Consider the following 17,271-nt stretch of genomic DNA (forward strand, 5'->3'; position numbering starts at 1 on the left):
AAGCAAACTCCCGGAGTTTGCCTTCGCTAATTTGTCCAAGTCGTGCTGCGGTTTCGCGTACCAGCAGACACAGCTCAGCTCCGGCCCCACAAACCTCTCATCTTGGACTTCGCCCTCCGGTGAGAGCTGCGGCTCGCCCCTGCGGTCCCCACCTGTTCGGAAGGACCCCGCGGGGCGCGCACCTACGCCCCGGGCCCCTCTCCTCCCCGGCTCAGACTTTCCTGCCGAGCACCCTGCTCTCCCTGGTCCAGGCCGGGCTGGCAACTCTTCTCCCAGCCTGGCGGTCGCCCCGCTTGGCTGGTCCCCAAGAGACTCTGCCTTCCCGCAGTGCCCCCGCCCCCGAGCTTCCCGCCGAGGGGCCGGCCGGCTTCACCCCTCACCCGGGGACCCGAGGGCGGCGAGCCGGGCGCACGCGCGCCCCCCGCCCCTGCGCCCCTCCCCGCAGGCGGCGCGGCTTCCCGGGCAGCGCCTCCCCTCGCGGGGAGGGAGCCGGAGGGGCTCGGGGCGCCGCAAGCAGACCTGCTCCGGCTGCGCGCCGCGCGGCTCTCCTCCGAGAGGGGCAGCAGTAGCCTCGGCGGCCGCAGCTCCTCCGGAAAACCGAGCACGCCTCTCCTGCGCCCCCAGGACCCGCCACCTGCTCCCCGCTTGCAGCTGAGCCGCCGCCCGAGATGGATTTCCTCCTGGCGCTGGTGCTCGGGTCCTCGCTCTACCTGCAGGCGGCCGCGGAGTTCGACGGGAGGTAAGTCGGCCCCGGGGGACCCTCTCCTGCTCTATCCAGCGCTAATTGCACACCTGCCTGGGGTCCCGTGTCTCTGCTCTCGCGCCAGAAGCGGGGCCACCGCACGGCCTCGGCGGGAGGAGAGCCGTCGAGCTGCCGTCTCCACCAGTGGCTGCCCAAGGCCTAGAGGGCGCGCCCCCCTGCGCGTCCGGGAACCCGGGAGAGGCTGCGCTGCGGGGCGGGCCGCCGAGCCCGACTCGGGGCTGCGGGAGAAGGGAGCTGGAGCCCGGCATTTGGGCTCTGAGGGCGCGGGTAAGCTGCCCCACAGGCGGTGACGTGCGGGACATCCCTGGGCTGGGAAATTCTTGCTTTAGACAGCTCTGCAGTGGGGAAACTTCCAGGAGGTCCGGGCCACATCCCGGCTGGGGGCTGTCACGGTGAGTCACACAAAGGGTAGGGAGAGGAAGCCACTGTGCTTCCAGGGGGAGACTTGGTTTCCTTGGTGGGAGGGAGGACTCAAAATAAGGACCGAGGGGCCGGGGGGAGGACGCTGCGCGCGCGTGTGTGGGTGCCTGGGCGCACACACAGCTCCCGAGACCTCGGGCGAGCCTGACTGCTGCGTGCTCTGACAGGTCCCAACAACCCCAGGCTCTGCTCCGCTCCCGTCACTCAGCCGCTCCTCCTACCGCAGAGCGAGGAGCCCTCGCCCCGGCTGCCAGATCGGCTCCCGAGAGTGTGTGCACGCATGTGTGTGTGTGAGTGTGTGTGTGTGTCGGGAGGGCGTGCTTCGTTACTCCACCTCGGTGCAACAACAGACCAGACTCGCCCCGAGCGCCCATCGCTGCTGCTTAAGCAGAAAACAGGCAGCAGCAGCCAGGAGAGATTTTTGACTTGGGTCCCCCCGTCAGCCTCCTGCGGTGACCCTCGCCCCCCCACCCCGCGCAGCCCGAGAGACTGCCGCACCTGTTTTACCCGCAGTCTTGGAACGAATCAATTCCACGATTGATTGGCTTTCTTGTGCCTGGAAGGAACGGAGGGGAGCCAGTGGAGCGCTGAAGAGAAAAGGCGCAGCCGCTTGTTTATCACCTGGTCGCAGGAAATGGAAAGTTCGGGGTTATTTGTCCTTTGGGCTCGGGGGCAGAAGCGAGAGTTGAAGGCAGGGGGAATGAAAAATCAGTTAAGTTAAAAAAAAAAAAAAAGTAGGTAGCGGCCAGAGGCTGTTTTATTTTATTAACGCAATGATTTCACCGCCTTCGGGTATCCTGTGCGTTTTTTGCACACATATTTGCAGCAAGACATAACCACATGGTTATGCATAGATTTTCATGTAGTCTTAAAAATATCTAAAAGAGACGATTAAAATATTGATCCTTTGGGGTGGGGGGAGGCGGGGAGAGTCGTCGAGGTAGGTGTGAATCTAAACAAGTAACCGATGTACCAAGTAAGGTGTCAAGGTGGCATCTGGTTGGTAAATCGCATCCTGAAACCTAGTGTTTGCTTTAGCCCTTATTGATGTTAGAGAGGACGGTAACACGAATTGTTGATGCAGAGAAGTTTCAAGCTACAAGGACATTTCAGATGTTAGCTACACTTTAAACTCTCCTTGGTTTCATTTAGTCTTCTTTCTCAAGTATATTTTTTTTCTGAAAACTTTTTTTGCAGAAGAGTCATATCTCAAAAAGAGCTATGTTCCATCTGATTTTGAGAAACCTCCCCTCTTTCTGCCCCTTCCCACAAGTACCCCCTTATACAAGGCAGAATTTTTTTTTCTGCTTTGACATGTCTGATTTAATACTTTTCAGTTTACCATGAATCAGCCAAAACTGGCTTTCCCCTCAGTAACAGGTGTTGGCCTTTGAGGAATCTGTTTTATTTCAAACTTCAGAAACCATCCTGTGAGTGGCAGCCTTGAGAATTCTTGGTTTTAGCTGGTGCTATTTCCCTGTAAGAAAGGATCTTCCCCTCCTTTTCCCCCTCAATTATTGCGCTGTTGTATGTGTGTCTGTCTGATGTTTGAAATTAAATCATAGCAGAACCATTTCCCTGAAGGTGTTCTGTTGTTTCATTTCTTAAGGCATGAAAGGGTTCGTAGAAAATTGTTGGGTGTGATTAAAAAGTGTTTCTAAAGTAATCAGGAGGAAATTATTTTTAATTTCAAGAGTGTATTTAATTTGAATCTCTTTGTTTGGTAGGTGGCCCAGGCAAATAGTGTCATCCATTGGGCTGTGTCGTTACGGCGGAAGGATTGACTGCTGCTGGGGCTGGGCCCGGCGGTCCTGGGGACACTGTCAGCGTGAGTATCAGCCCGGGGCCTCCAGCATCCGGGGGGGCGGGCCGTCCACTGTCGGTCATGGCTTCACTGCACATCGGAGGGCTCATAACTGAGCAAGGCTTCCTGGTGTGGTTCTGAAGTGGGAGTTGCCCCTGACCTCTTATTCTGCCCCTGTCCAACCGGAACCCCCTACTAAAGTAAGGTACCAGTTTTGTTATTCACAGAGGTACCTAGGACGCTCATTTTAGCATCTGTCCTCAGTACCTTGTTTTCCCATCAGGCTTACTCTTTGCTGTGGGCTGTGAGATGGGGGTAAGATAGTGAGTCTAGACTGTATTTACACTAAATAAACTCTGAACCTTACAGCACTTATAAATTCCTTGCCATAGCTGTTGTATAAAGTGGCCTATTTGTAAATCTTTTTTTTTTTTTGAAGTGAGATTGTATTGACTGGATTCTAAATGGACCACCCAGTATACTCAAATAACACTTTAAAAAAAAAAATCATTTTGTTCTATGAGTAGTCAACATCATGTACTAAGTGCCAAACCAGAACACTGATTTTTTTACCTTTTCCATAATCACAAATGGATATTTTAATGGTAAAAATCAGAGCCATATCCCAGAAGTTTGAGAAATTCATTCCCACCTTTTTATCTACATCTTAAAATTTTATCTTTCCCAGTTGCCCTAACAAAAAAAAAATTCACAAAACAGTCAAGTAAATTTCTGGGAATCTTTGGATCCCTAGGTTGGTATGTCTGATTAGATGGTGGAACTGAGTTGATTTCGATGTATTCCAGTGTTTTTAACAGTAATAAAAAAGGGGCTTAGAGAAATAGGGAAGAGTAGTTAAAAAGGCTGGAGCTGGAAAGGGAAGAGCTTGCCTTCTGAGAAGTGTTGGCGAGATGAGGATCAGGTAAATTGCAGTTTGGAAAGCTAGGCGTTCCCTTAGTTATTTCAGTCTTTGGGGATGTCTGCCTCTAACTTTGTGAAAGAGGGAGAGTAACAGCCCTGGGTTACTCTGGTAACCTTAAACATCTCTGGTTAAGGAGGAAAAGGTAAAGGGGACTCATGGTTGTTTGCTTGCTCCTTGCAAGCCACTGGGCCAGACTTGCTGCCAGCTGGGTCACTGCTGCTTTAATTAAAGGCAGATGGTGGTAACTCCAGTTTTTGGTAAACAAAAGAGCAAGGTAAAGCTTCTATGTCCCTACTGGTTAGTCTATTTCATGTTGTTTTTAAGATGGTCAGAGAGAAGAATGGGCCTGATGGGCTACTCCTAACACCCACGTATGCCCACCTACAGAGGTATATTGTCCTCGGATAAAGTTCATGTTGTTTTTAAGGGAAGATGGTCAGAGAGAAGAATGGTACCTGATGGGCTATAGTCTATGGTCCCACTTATGCCCCTGGGACAGAGGTGTTTGCACAGCTGGAGGCCACAGGGGTGGAATTTGAAGAGCAGTCAGGTGTTGATAAAGGTGAAGAGAGGATTCTTCTCTTGACCCAATCAATATACACACCTCGCCTGAATAAAAGATAAGTAGCTTCTTGGCAGGAAGGAAGGTAGTTTCCACCTCCTTCACTGCCCTAGTTTTCTGAACACCCCCAAAGTGAGTGTTGCAGCACTGTGGGGTGTGCACAGGCCCCCAGCCCCACCCAGGACGAGGCTGCCTGGCTTATCACACTGGAGGGCACCTCCCGTGAAGGCAGCGTGCCAGGGCAGTCGGCAGAGGCCAGCGGAGGAGGAGATTTGCACTCTGCCAGTTGTGCTAAAAGAATTTTGAGTAGAAAACTCTCTTAGAGGGTCATCAACTGTGGAATTCCCCCAGAAAGAGCTGTTTTATGTCTCTTTATCTTGGAATTAAATTTTCTCTGATACACATTGCCTTGGCAGTTCTGAATCTGAATGAGTTTAAGACCTTTGAGGAGTCCAGTGGTATAACAAAATTTAAACATCCAAGTGATTCCCTAGCATTTCACTTTCTGTGCAGTAGTTTTCCCAGCAGATACGGGACACTCTACTTTTCTGTACCTTCATTTTGTTTCTGAAAGACAGCACAAGCAGTCAAATGTAGTATTTGATAGTACTTATCTTCTTCTTCTTGCATGGGATCCAAGGAAGCTGCAACATGGCATGAGTTAGTTATTGAAGTGGTGATAAAAGCTTTAAGGTGATCCTGCACAAATCCTAGTTTATCTTAGATTTGATGAAAGTTTGAGAGGCAGCATAATGGAGGAAATGTGGTCTCTGGAGCTAGACTGCCTGGGTTTAAACTTGTTCCACCTCCTGTTAGCTGTGTGACCTCGAAAGATCATTCAGTCCCTCTGCGCTTTGTTTTCCTCGTCTCTAAAGTGGATCTAAAATAGTACAATACCTCCTAGGACCATAACAAAGTTTAAGTAAATTATCATTTGTAAAGCATGTAAAACTACTCCAGGCATACCCTGTTATGTGTGTCTGGTGAAATTAAAGAAATATAAAGGAATACTGGTGTTGACACAGTGTTATGGGATGGGTCCTTATGTGCCATCAGATTCTTTGTTCTTTATATTGCCTATATATAAAAAAATCGTTACGAGATCCTCTTTGTTGCAGTAAAATAAAATGCCTTTGAAAAGGGCCAGATGGCTCTTTACCATTAATATTATAGATGGTAAGAGTTTTAAAAATGAGTTCAAAGATGGATGCTTCCTTGCCTGTGTTTTATTTTTACAGAATCTCAGATGGCCCCAGCATCTCTTACCAGTTCAGAGATCCCTCTGTCTTTGTTTTGCTATAAACAGGTAGAGGAATGTGCTTGTTGGGGGGGAGTCAGCTCCAAGTGGGAGTGAACAGCACCAAAAAGAGGCTTGCCGGGGACAGAAGGAAAACTCCTGATTGGTTTTAAAGAAAGCTTTTGTGAAATTTAAACCCTTGTCACTATATTTATTCGAGGAAAATAGACTTGCTATTCTTTAACAGTTCCATCTGGTAATGGATTACCTATAAAAATTCCGAACAGCTTCTGGGAAATCTAATGTGAAAAATGTTTTTGCTTTTCTGACCCTTTTGTAATTTCAGAGTCCCTTTCCCATGAGGAGCAGTCTCCCTTCCTCAACAAGGTGCCCTGGTTTTCGTTTTTCTGAATGATTCACTTTGAAATTTTCCTTCAAATCAGCGCAGCAAAGCAAAAGGCAGCAATTCCCTCCTGTGTGCAGTACCGCCCAGTTTATCCCTTAGGAGAGGTGGAGTTGGGGGAGATCTCACACGCCAGAGCACTGACCCTGTGGTGTCTATTCCATTTGGTTAAGCACATGTGAGATGTTTTGACTCAATGTTTATGTGAGTCGTAAACTCACCGTTTATGTGAGTATATGTATTTACCCAAAAGAGGCTGTGTTTCATTTTCACTTGCTGCCCACCTTTTCATGGACGATTCACCTGGCATGGGGCTTGCACTGCTCAGCCTGCAAGTCCAGCCACAAAACCGTGTTCAGCCAGACCTCCCGCCCTTTCCTCTGGGACTGAGAAAGGAGGGATCAGAGATGCTCCCCAACAGACACAGGAGCCATCCTCCTGCATCCTGCCCATGCCACCCAACATTTCCACCTGGCTGGGGAAAGCACGCCCTGTTCCAGAAATAGGCAGGTTACGTTTTCACTGTGCTTTCAGAGGTCATACCTGTACCTTCCTTCCATCCTTTGATTCTTTGTTTTGTATTCTTGACTCAAACAGATCTCTGCATGTTGAGGATTCAAAATTGGAGTTTTTAATTAACTGTCTTGGACTTTACCTTTATTGACTATTGCTATAACTCTGGACTGGAAAAGGGAGATTTTTTCATATGTTTGCAACACACTGGATAGGTCTATGTTTACAGAACACAGCACGTTAATCACTCAGAGGATCACAAACTGCTTGTTTCTTGCTCTGTAGTTATTTCTGCCTAACTTCCTTAATTTTCCCATCATGTTAATGGCACTCTTCAATTACTTTAACAATTTCTCTACTCCTAACAAGTGGAGATCTCAGTAATAAAGATTTCTCGGTGTTTCTCTGATTTTAAAAAGCCATGTATGCCACGGAAACAGTTCTTAACTAAAAACACTAGGCCATTTGAGACAGCTGAGTGGGGTTCTGACTTTTGAACCTGATTAGCTATTTAACACTTCTCAGCTGCACTTTTCCCAGTTTACAAGTGGATTTCCAAGGTGCCCTGCAGCTCTAAATCCCACCTGAGGACTTCCTTTCTATTGAAAAGTATACAGGATGTAGACATTGCATTTCTGTATGGTGGTTTTTCTCTTTACTGGGAGGTTTGGCTCTCTATGTGGCTGTAACAATAGTGTTTCTGTCGAAAGCACTTTGTGAAGGTGTGAAGAAAAATTCAAAATGCAACTAGTTCTAGGTTTCAACAGAGCTATTCAGTTCTGAGTTCTTTGGCTGTCCTTGAGCAATTTTCCTTAAGACCAGGAAAAATGCGGGAATTTTGTTATGTTTCTTTGGAGATTTTGGTGAGAAATAAAACCCACACCTAAAGTTTGATTTTACTTTACTAGTTCTAAACCTCATTTCCTCCTACCGCCCCCCACCCTGAAGTTAGTAAAGGCTACACCTGTACAATTGCCATGTAAAGTGAAAATTCTGGATTCTTAAAAGCGCTTGATAACAGGTTAGTTCAAGGACTAACTCAAGGACTGAGAAACAGTAATTCATTCTGAAACTGTTTTGGAATTGTACCTCCAATAATTTCATTTGGATAATATGTGTTATGGCTAATGATTGTGGATCACTAGAAAGAATGATGAGCAAATTATTGAATTTATTATTTCTGTATGTCAAGTGAAATGGTTATTAGTTGAAACAATTTTGATACAGTAAAATGAAACACTTAAAATTCATATTTTATGCCTCATTCACATCTGGTTTCAGAAATCCAGCCACATAAAAGGAACGTGATTTGTTCATTTTTGCTCCCTATATTAGTCATTGATTTCATGTTCCTAGTCACAAAAATACGGAGATTACACCCTTCTTTGATTATTTGGATTTTGAATCCTTTTTTAAAATAGGAGTAAACGAGAAATACTGGAAGTGATTTTGAAGGCCACCTCTAGTGTTCCCACTCTGTTCCTAGTAGAGAGTGCCTTGCCTTTAGTAGTGAACAGCTGTGGCAGCCTGCACTGGATGTGAATCCGCATTTTATGGATGAAGCAGTTTTATCTATCCACACAACTGTGTGCATCCCACCAGGAGTGGTTGGGTTCTCAAGGCAGGCTGTGCTGCTCAGAGCCGCGTTGAAGATTGCCAGCAGGTCCTGGGCCAGCTTTAATGGAGTTGAGCATGCTTCACTGTCTTATTAATGTTTATCAGCTTCCTCCTCTAATCTTGGGGTGAGAATGCAAAATGTCATGGTTTATTTTTGGAGGTAGGAAGAAATGCTAGGCAGTGGTCCATCTTATAACTACTCTCAGCCCTCTGTCTGAATTTCCACATCCTTAAGAAGTAGTCTTCAAGATTAACCAACCACGCACTTTCCATGAAAAGGTTATTTAAGAATGGCATGTACTTTGGGTAACTTCAAGTGGTCCTGGACTGTAGATTCCACACCAAAATCAGAGCTGAAGAAGTTTGACCTTTTCACACAGGTAGTTTTGGAGGATGAGTCTTCTTGCAAGTCAAGGTTCAGAGAAATTACCTTGTTCCTTCATTCTTTCCCCTGATTAGAACTGATCTTTATATCTTACTATTGAAAGCTACTAATTTCCTTAGAGGGCTTCCCAGGTAGTGCTAGTGGTAAAGAACCGGCCTGCCAATGCAGGAGATATGAGAGATGGGGGTTCCATCCCCCAGATGATCCCCTAGAGGAGGGTATGGCAACCCACTCCAGTATTCATGCCTGGAGAATCCCCTGGACAGAGGAGCCTGCAGGCTGCAGTCCGCGGGGTAGCACAAAGTCAGACCGACTGAAGCGACTTAGCATGCTCCTAAAATCCCCATTTCAGCTAATCTGGGTGGGTCTTAACCTTTGTAGACCGGAAATGTTAGCACTTCTCAGCCTGGGATGTCAGGTCAAGTGAAAGGAAGCACTTTAGTGGCTAGAAGTTCAGCTGCTTCATCTGCCCTCAAATACCTGCCACACGGAGTTGCTGCCTGAAAGCGTATGCACACCTGATCCCAAGGAGCCTCTTCTGGCCCAGAACCGACACTGTTTCCTCCTCTGAAATTTTTTGATAAGCTTTGAAAAATGTAGGTGTACTCCTCCACCCTCCCCTCCTGTGGCAATTGTAATGGCGGTTTTCAGCTGTAGAGTTCATGTTATATGCATTTTCAGTCAATTGAATCAACCACATGCGTTTAAAATGACAATCCAGTGATGCTGAGTGATTCCCTGCAGTTTTCTTCAGAGAATAATGGAATATATTTACAGGGGAGATGAAAGGGAAGAGGAGATGAGTTCTTAGCCTTAATTCTTACTACTTCCCACTCCCCTCAACTAGAGCGGATACTTTTGTCTCTCTCCCAGCAATTTTCTGCAGGTTTAAAATTTTTTCCCACTAATCTTTTAAAAATATGTATTTATTTTATAAGAGAAAGTGTGTTCAGATCCTTAAATACCCCTTGTCAGACAATAATATTACCAGGTTTTTGTATAATTTTCAGAATTATTTTACATATTTGTAGGCAAATTCCTATATTCCACCCCCTACCTCTTTGATGCAAATGAAAGCATGCGCTATACACCATTTTACCTTCTTTTTCTTAAAAATGCATTTTGAAAGTCTTTCTTTATCATCAGTACATGAAGCAATTGCTCATTTTTTTTTAATTTATTTATTTTTTCAGTGGGTTTTGTCATACATTGACATGAATCAGCAATAGATTTACACGTATTCCCCATCCCGATCCCCCCTCCCACCTCCTTCTCCACCCGATTCCTCTGGGTCTTCCCAGTGCACCAGGCCCGAGCACTTGTCTCATGCATCCCACCTGGGCTGGTGATCTGTTTCACCATAGATAGTATACATGCTGTTCTTTCAAAACATCCCACCCAATTGCTCATTTTTTAATGAATGTGTAGTATTCCACCATATGACTATGTTATAATTTATTAACCAAAGTTCTCCCTGTTCGTAAAGTAATAGCATGAAGTAAACATAGTCGGTACCTTCTTTTTTCATATAATACTACATTTTGGAGGCTAGTCCTTATCAGTTCACGTAAGCCTGATTCGTTCTTTTAAATGTGGATGTACCATGTTGTTGTTCAGTTGCTAAGTCGTGTCCAACTCTGCAATCTCATGAACAGCCGTGCTTCAGGCTTCCCTGTCCTTCACTATCTTCTGGAGTTCGCTCAAACTCATGTCCATTGAGTCAGTGATGCTATCTAACCATCTCATCCTCTGCCATCCCCTTTTCCTCCTGCCCTTGATCTTTCCTAGCATCAGGATCTTTTCCAATGAAACGGCTCTTTGCGTTAGATGGCCAAAGTATTTGGAGCTTCATCTTCAGCATCAGTCCTTGCAATGAACACCCAGGACTGATCTCCTTTAGGATGGACTGGTTTGACCTCTTTGCAGTCCAGGGGACTCTCAAGAGTCTTCTCCAACACCACAGTTCAGAAGCATCAGTTCTTCAGCCATTAGCCTTCTTTATGGGCCAACTCTCACATCCATACATGACTACTGGAAAAACAACAGCTTTGACTAGACGGACCTTTGTTGGCAAAGTAATCTCGGTTTTTGGAAACGCTATCTAGGTTGGTCATAGCTTTTCTTCCAAGAAGCACGCATCTTTTAATTTCATGGCTGCAGTCACCATCTACAGTGATTTTGGAGCCCAAGAAAATAAAGTGTCACTGTTTCCACTTTCCCCCATCTATTTGCCATGACGTGATGGAACCAGATGCCATGATCTTAGTTTTTGGGATGTTTAGTTTTAAGCCAACTTTTTCACTTTCTTCTTTCACCCTCATCAAGAGGCTTTTTAGTTCCTCTGCTTTCTGCCATTAGAGTGATATCATTTTCATATCTGAGGTTGTTGATATTTCTCATGGGAATCTTGATTCCAACTTGTGATTCATTCAGCCCAGCATTTTACATGATGTACTCTGCATATAAATTATATAAGTGGAATGTCAATATACAGCCTTGATGTAATCCTTTCCCAAATTGGGGCCAGTCTGTTGTTCCATGTCTGGTTCTTCCTGTTGCTTCTGGTCCTGCATATACGTTTCTCAAGAGACAGGTAAGGTGGTCTGGTATTCCATCTCTTTAAGAATTCCCAAGGTTTGTTGTAATCGACATCCAAGGCTTTAGCATAGTCAATGAAGCAGAAGTAGTTTTTTTTTAAATTCTCTTGCTCTTTGTATGATCCAGTGAATGTTGGCAATTTGATCTCTGGTTCCTCTGCCTCTTCTAAATTCAGCTTGTATATCTGGAAGTTCTCAGTTCTTATACTGTTGAAGCCTAGCTTGAAGGATTTTGAGCATGACCTTGCTAGCATGTGAAATGAGCGCAGTTGTACATTCTTTGGCATTGCTTTTCTTTGAGACTGGAAGGAAAACTGACCCTTACCAGTCCTGTGGCCACTGGTGAGTTTTCCAAATTTGACGTATTGAGTGCAGCATTTTAACGGCATCACCTTTTAGGATTTGAAATAGCTCAGCTGGAATTCCATCACCTCCACTAGCTTTGTTCATAGTGATGCTTCCTAAGGCCCACTTGACTTCACATTCCAGGATGTCTGGCTCTAGGTGAGTGGTCACACCATCGTGATTATCTGGGTCATGAAGATCTTTTTTGTACAGTTCTTCTGTGTATTCTTGCCACCTCTTCTTAATACCGTCTCCTTCTGTTAGGTCCATACCATTTCTATCCTTTATTGAGCCCATCTTTGCATGAAATGTTCCCTTGGCATCTCTAATTTTCTTGAAGAGATCTCTAGTCTTTCCCGTTATATTGTTTTCCTCTATTTCTTTGTATTGTTCACTTAAGAAGGCTTTCTTATCTCTCTTTGCTATTCCCTGGAACTCTGCATTCAGTTGGGGATATCTTTTCCTTTCTCCTTTGCCTTTTGCTTCTCTTCTTTTCTCAGCTATTTGTAAGGCCTCTATAGACTTTGCCTTCTTGCATTGCTTTTTCTTGGGGATAGTTTTGGTCACCGCCTCCTGTACAATATTACAAAGCTCTGTCCATAGTTCTTCAGGCACTCTATCAGATCTAATCCCTTGAATCTATTTGTCACTTCCACTGTATAATCGTAAGGGATTTGATTTAGATCATACCTGAATGGTCTAATGGTTTTCCCTGCTTTCTTGAATTTAAGCCTGAATTTTGCAATAAGGAACTGATGATCTGAGCCACAGTCAGCTCCAGGTCTTGTTTTTTGCTGACTGTATAGAGCTTCTCCATCTTTGGCTGCAAAGAATATAATCAGTCTGATTTCAGTATTAACCATCTGGTGATGTACATGTGGAGTCATCTCTTGTGTTACTGGAGGAGGGTTTTCCTATGACCAGTTCATTCTCTTAGCAAAACTCTGTTAGCCTTTGCCCTGCTTCATTTTGTACTCCAAGGGCAAACTTGCCTTTTATTCTAGGTATCTCTTGACTTCTCACTTTGACATTCCAGTCCCCTGTGATGAAAAGGACATCTTTTTTTTGGTGTTAGTTTTAGAAGGTCTTATAGGTTTTCATAGAACTGATCAACTTCAGCTTCTTTGAAAGAAGAAGCCATAGACTTCTTCTGTGAAGAAGAAGTGGGTGGTAGGGGCATAGACTTGGATTACTGTGATGTTGAATGGTTTGCCTTGGAAATAAACCAAGATCATTCTGTTGTTTTCCAAGATTGCACCCAAGTATTGCATTTCAGACTCTTTTGTTGACTATGAGGGCTACTCCATTTCTTCTAAGGGATTTTTGCCCACAGTAGTAGGTATAATGGTCATCTAATTTAAATTCCTCCATTCTACTGGAGAAAGGAGCGGAAAACCGCTTCAGTATTCTTGTCTTGAGAACCCCATGAACAGTACAGAAAGGCATATGACACCGGAAGATGAGCCCCTCAGGTTGGTAGGTGTCCAGTATGCTACTGAGGAAGAGTGGAGAAATAGCTCCAGAAAGAAGGAAGAGTCTGGGCTAAAGCAGAAATGCCGCTCAGCTGTGGATATGCCTGGTGGTGAAAGTAAAGTTCGATGCTGTAAAGAACAATATTGCATAGGAACCTGGAATTTTAGGTCCATGAATCAAGATAAATTGGATGTGGATGTACTATAATTAATTTTTAATTAATTAATTTAAAAATCCCCTATTTATGTATATTTAGGTGGTTTTCAGTACTTTGCTTTTACAAAATAAGCCATAGTGAATATCTTTATGTATTCATCATCACTGTTGTATACATACAGATGTGAGAGAATTGGAGAGTCATTCTGTTTTTATGTAAGTACAGTTACTAAATAGCTCTCATTTTATTTTTATAAAATTTCTTGTATAAAGCATATAACTTAAAGGGGATTAAGTCATGGATAATATTACTGAGCATAAACCTTCCATTCAGTCACTTTCTATTTTTGGCTCCTTAGACGATACCTTAAAAGACAAGTAGAATGGATTTATTTCTATGGTTTTATGTCCTACCTTGTTTGGAAAAGGATGTGGTTCCCAGGAATGAATGCCTTAAAATAGGAAAATAGAATTAACAAAGTCTAGAGGAAGAAAAAAGGATAGAACAAAATGTAAGATGGGAGGAGAGTTAATAAATGCAGATATGTAAGCCATAGGAGTCAAATTCTGTTGTATAATTTGGCTCTTAGCTTCTCCTAGCCAAAGAGAAAAGGAAATTTTCATTGCTCATATAATTCTTCTTGTTTGTTAGGGAAGAAGCAAGCCAGTTATTTGGGGGAAATTATGGCTTTTACCACATACAGTTCTGAAAGACTTTCATGTGGTATTTAGAGAAGAGGGGTGAATGATGGAGTGGAAGGGGTTACAGCAACGTTTTTACCATGAACTAGTGGTGGTTTTGTAAGGCTGTTCCAAAAAAGAACGCCAACCTAAGATGAGGCCTTTACTCTAGAAGTGCAGTTCGTAGAAAACTATTCTATATGCAGCTTAAGAAACATTATACACACTGAGCTTTCTATTTTTTTCTTTCTTTCTTCTTAAATAAAGCAAAGATGAATATTTTTAATGATAAAAGGTACAATTCATGAAGAAGATAGACATCAGAAACCATTAGACACCTAACAACAAAGGAACAAAAGATATGTAAAGTAAAAGTCAGAATAAATACAGGGGAAAAGAAAAAAATATATGATCATAGTAAGACGTATTAACATTTCTCTGAATATTTTGTCAAGTACAGAAAAAATAGGAATAGGAGCATCTTGAATGATGTCATTAATAATTTAAACATAATAGATTTCTATTTATATTAATCTTATATCCTACACAAATATATTTAAAATTTTGTTTCTCATATGTTGTTATTAGATGTCCACAGGACATTTAGAAAAACTGGCAAAAAGATAAACATTACTAAATTTTAAAAAGTAGAATTCTTTTCTTTTTTTCTGTGTGTGTTTGACTTAGCATGAATAGAATGCTAGATTTCTAATTTAAAAAATAAATATGCAATAAGTAACAAAGTTTAACTGTATAGCACAGGGAACTATAGTCAATACCTTGTAATAACCTATAATGGAAAATAATTTTAAAAATAATATATACATGGTATAATTTGAATCACACACTGAGCTTTCTGATGGCTCAGCTTGATTCATCCCAGAATATCTGGCAGCAATATGAACTATGTGGGATTTTGGATGGACAATTCCACGTTAGACCAGACAGTGTCAAGTTAGGGTCTCTAATAATGTCGAGTTTTATGTAATATTAATTAAAAGCTAGTCCATATATCTTTTCTTTTTTAGCCCATGTATTTTAAAGATCAGTCAGCAGTCGATGGAGTTGGTACCTAGAGGCACTGGGAATAGAATACAGATAGATGTCTCCTAGGATCCAGTATAAAGAGGCTCTGCAAAGAAATCAATGGGAGAATTTTTTTGTATCAATTTTATATGAGTTATTATTTTTGTATTCATTAAACATCAGTGTGAAAGTCATTACCATTTTGCATGTACTTTCTCATTTTCGTGCAAATTATGACTTGGGATAAGTGGTGAGGCACGAACATTGCTTCCAGGCATCATTTATCTTAACTTACGCTGTAACATGGAATAAGGGCCAGTGAGCCCAGAAACAACAAAATCTTTGACTAGTGCTCATTTCCCCAAAGCTCCTGATTGTTATACATGTGCAGAGGAGCCAAAATGACTCAGTTTTTATTCTAGTTCACCTGGATCTCATGGAAGGCTGCTTTAAATAAGCTACTTAGACCTGAATAGACGCAAAGCAGAGTCTCAGGTCACCATCCAGACACAAACTTACCTTCACTGGGGCCTGAGGAAAGCCTGCCTGGGCTTCCCAGGTGGGGCTGTTGGTAAAGAACCTGCCTGCCAGTGCAGGAGACATGAGACGCGGGTTTGATCCGTGTGTCAAGAAGATCCCCTGGTGGAGGAAATGGCAACCCACTCCAGTATTCTTGCCTGGGAAATCCCATGGACAGAGGAGCCTGGCGGGCTATAGTCCATGGGGTCACAAAGAGTCAGACACAACCGAAGTGACTTAGCACATACACATGAGGAAAGGCTAGTTCTCAGGGACTCCTGAAGCTCCAGTGGCAATGGAACCTGAAACTCTGGGGACACATATGCCCAGGAAATCACTCCGTATCTGTCTCTCAAAAAAGAAGAGGACTCACCATGTATCTTGAGAGGGCACCAGTCCAGTAAGTCCCCCATCTCTTTAGGAGAAGCACAGAAAGGGGTTTTGAATGCCTTTCCTCAAGAATTAGCACCAACGGAGAATCTAACCTGTCCAAAAATTGCCACCCTGTATCAACCTGGAGGGGAGCCAAGGAGTTTACATTGCCAGGGCCAAGATCTTACCCTTCTTTGTGGGGATAAATAAACGATCAGTTCTCAAAGAACGAAGCAAAGATAATTTGGCTTGAAAAAATTTAAAAGTGGTATCAATCACTGCCCATAGCACATAGGCTTAATGTGATTGACCATGCATCCCTGGAAATTGACCAGAGCAAACTGGTTGCAAAGTATGTATCTAGTTACTTAAAAACTGGTGTGTTGCAAAGTGCAGAGTTCAGTTAAATAATATCAAATATAAAGAAACTTATACTTGTGCATTTTAAATTATATTGAGTGCATTTTAATGCACTAAAGCTTCATTTAAAATTTTCCAGTTTTACCACTTAAATTACTGCCAGTACCTAATTCAGATAATTATGGTCATAATATAATTACTAATAAAATTCCTAATAAAGCCAGCATAAAGGAATACATTATAGCCTAGATGTGATGAAGTATTATTATATAGTAAAATAATGGCAGATACCTATGTGTTGTTACATATTCTTTTAGAGATATTCTCAAGAATTTTAGTTTTACCTTAGCTTATGAAACACAAGTCAACTTGTTGTTCTTATCTGATTGAAGGAGAAAGAGAGATGAATAATCAAGTTGGCTTCTTAGCTTTATCGTAGTTGATTTTGGAGAAGAAACAGTTTTCTTTTTAATTATATTTAATTAGAAGCCCTCATTTTTTGCTATATTTAACCAAAGGCTGGAGACAGTCTTCATAGGTACTAGATGCCAGGGAAATCCAAGTTAAGACTGAAGATTTGCTGTAGGTGATTTGAATGAGGGTAGTCTAGAATCAAATAAAATTTAAAACTGAACATTTAATTTGGTCAGTATGTCTTTAACTGTCCTGTAGATTAATGATATAAATTCTCCAAATCTGACATTGTTTTCCTATTATAACATCATTATAACACAAGGTTAAGGTTGTCTTTTGTAAATATTATTGACTTATTCTCAACTTTTAGGGACTGTGTCATCACAGTTGTTAAAATTTGCACTAATATACACAAATGAAGAAACTAATATTTTTGGATTTATGCTTAACTTTGCCAAAAACAATGCTGTTTTACGAAACTTTAGCCTTGTTTTCATAGATCAGAGTTTTCAAACTCAGTTTCTATGAAAAATCCTTAAATGGTCAGAGGTGTGTATTTAGCACAGAAACTAACTCCTTGGATCAACTTTCTGAATATTAGCTTCTTGCCACCCAAAATATTTTTCTAAAGCCTTTGTGACCTCCTCTTTTCTTTCACTGTTAAGGTTTTGTAGGTACTTGAAATCTACTGTCCAAGTGCTT

At 42.8% G+C, this 17,271-nt stretch overlaps 1 protein-coding gene across 7 annotated transcripts in view; it reads left to right on the top strand.

The window, feature by feature from the left end:
- Positions 1-499: 499 nt before the first annotated feature.
- NPNT (nephronectin) overlaps positions 500-17,271 on the top strand; it is a 76,586-nt gene continuing 59,814 nt past the window's right edge. The window contains exons 1-2 of one of the 7 annotated variants that reach the window (XM_043438329.1): positions 500-739; positions 2,911-3,011. In XM_043438329.1, the coding sequence (XP_043294264.1) occupies positions 669-739; positions 2,911-3,011 (172 nt within the window). In that variant the 5' untranslated portion in view covers positions 500-668. The remainder of the gene's footprint in view (positions 740-2,910; positions 3,012-17,271) is intronic. The other 6 variants (XM_043438322.1, XM_043438323.1, XM_043438324.1 and 3 more) reach the window with 6 other exon arrangements.

The sequence above is a fragment of the Cervus canadensis genome, chromosome 19, assembly GCF_019320065.1.
Source record: "Cervus canadensis isolate Bull #8, Minnesota chromosome 19, ASM1932006v1, whole genome shotgun sequence".
NCBI classification, from domain to species: Eukaryota; Metazoa; Chordata; class Mammalia; order Artiodactyla; family Cervidae; genus Cervus; species Cervus canadensis.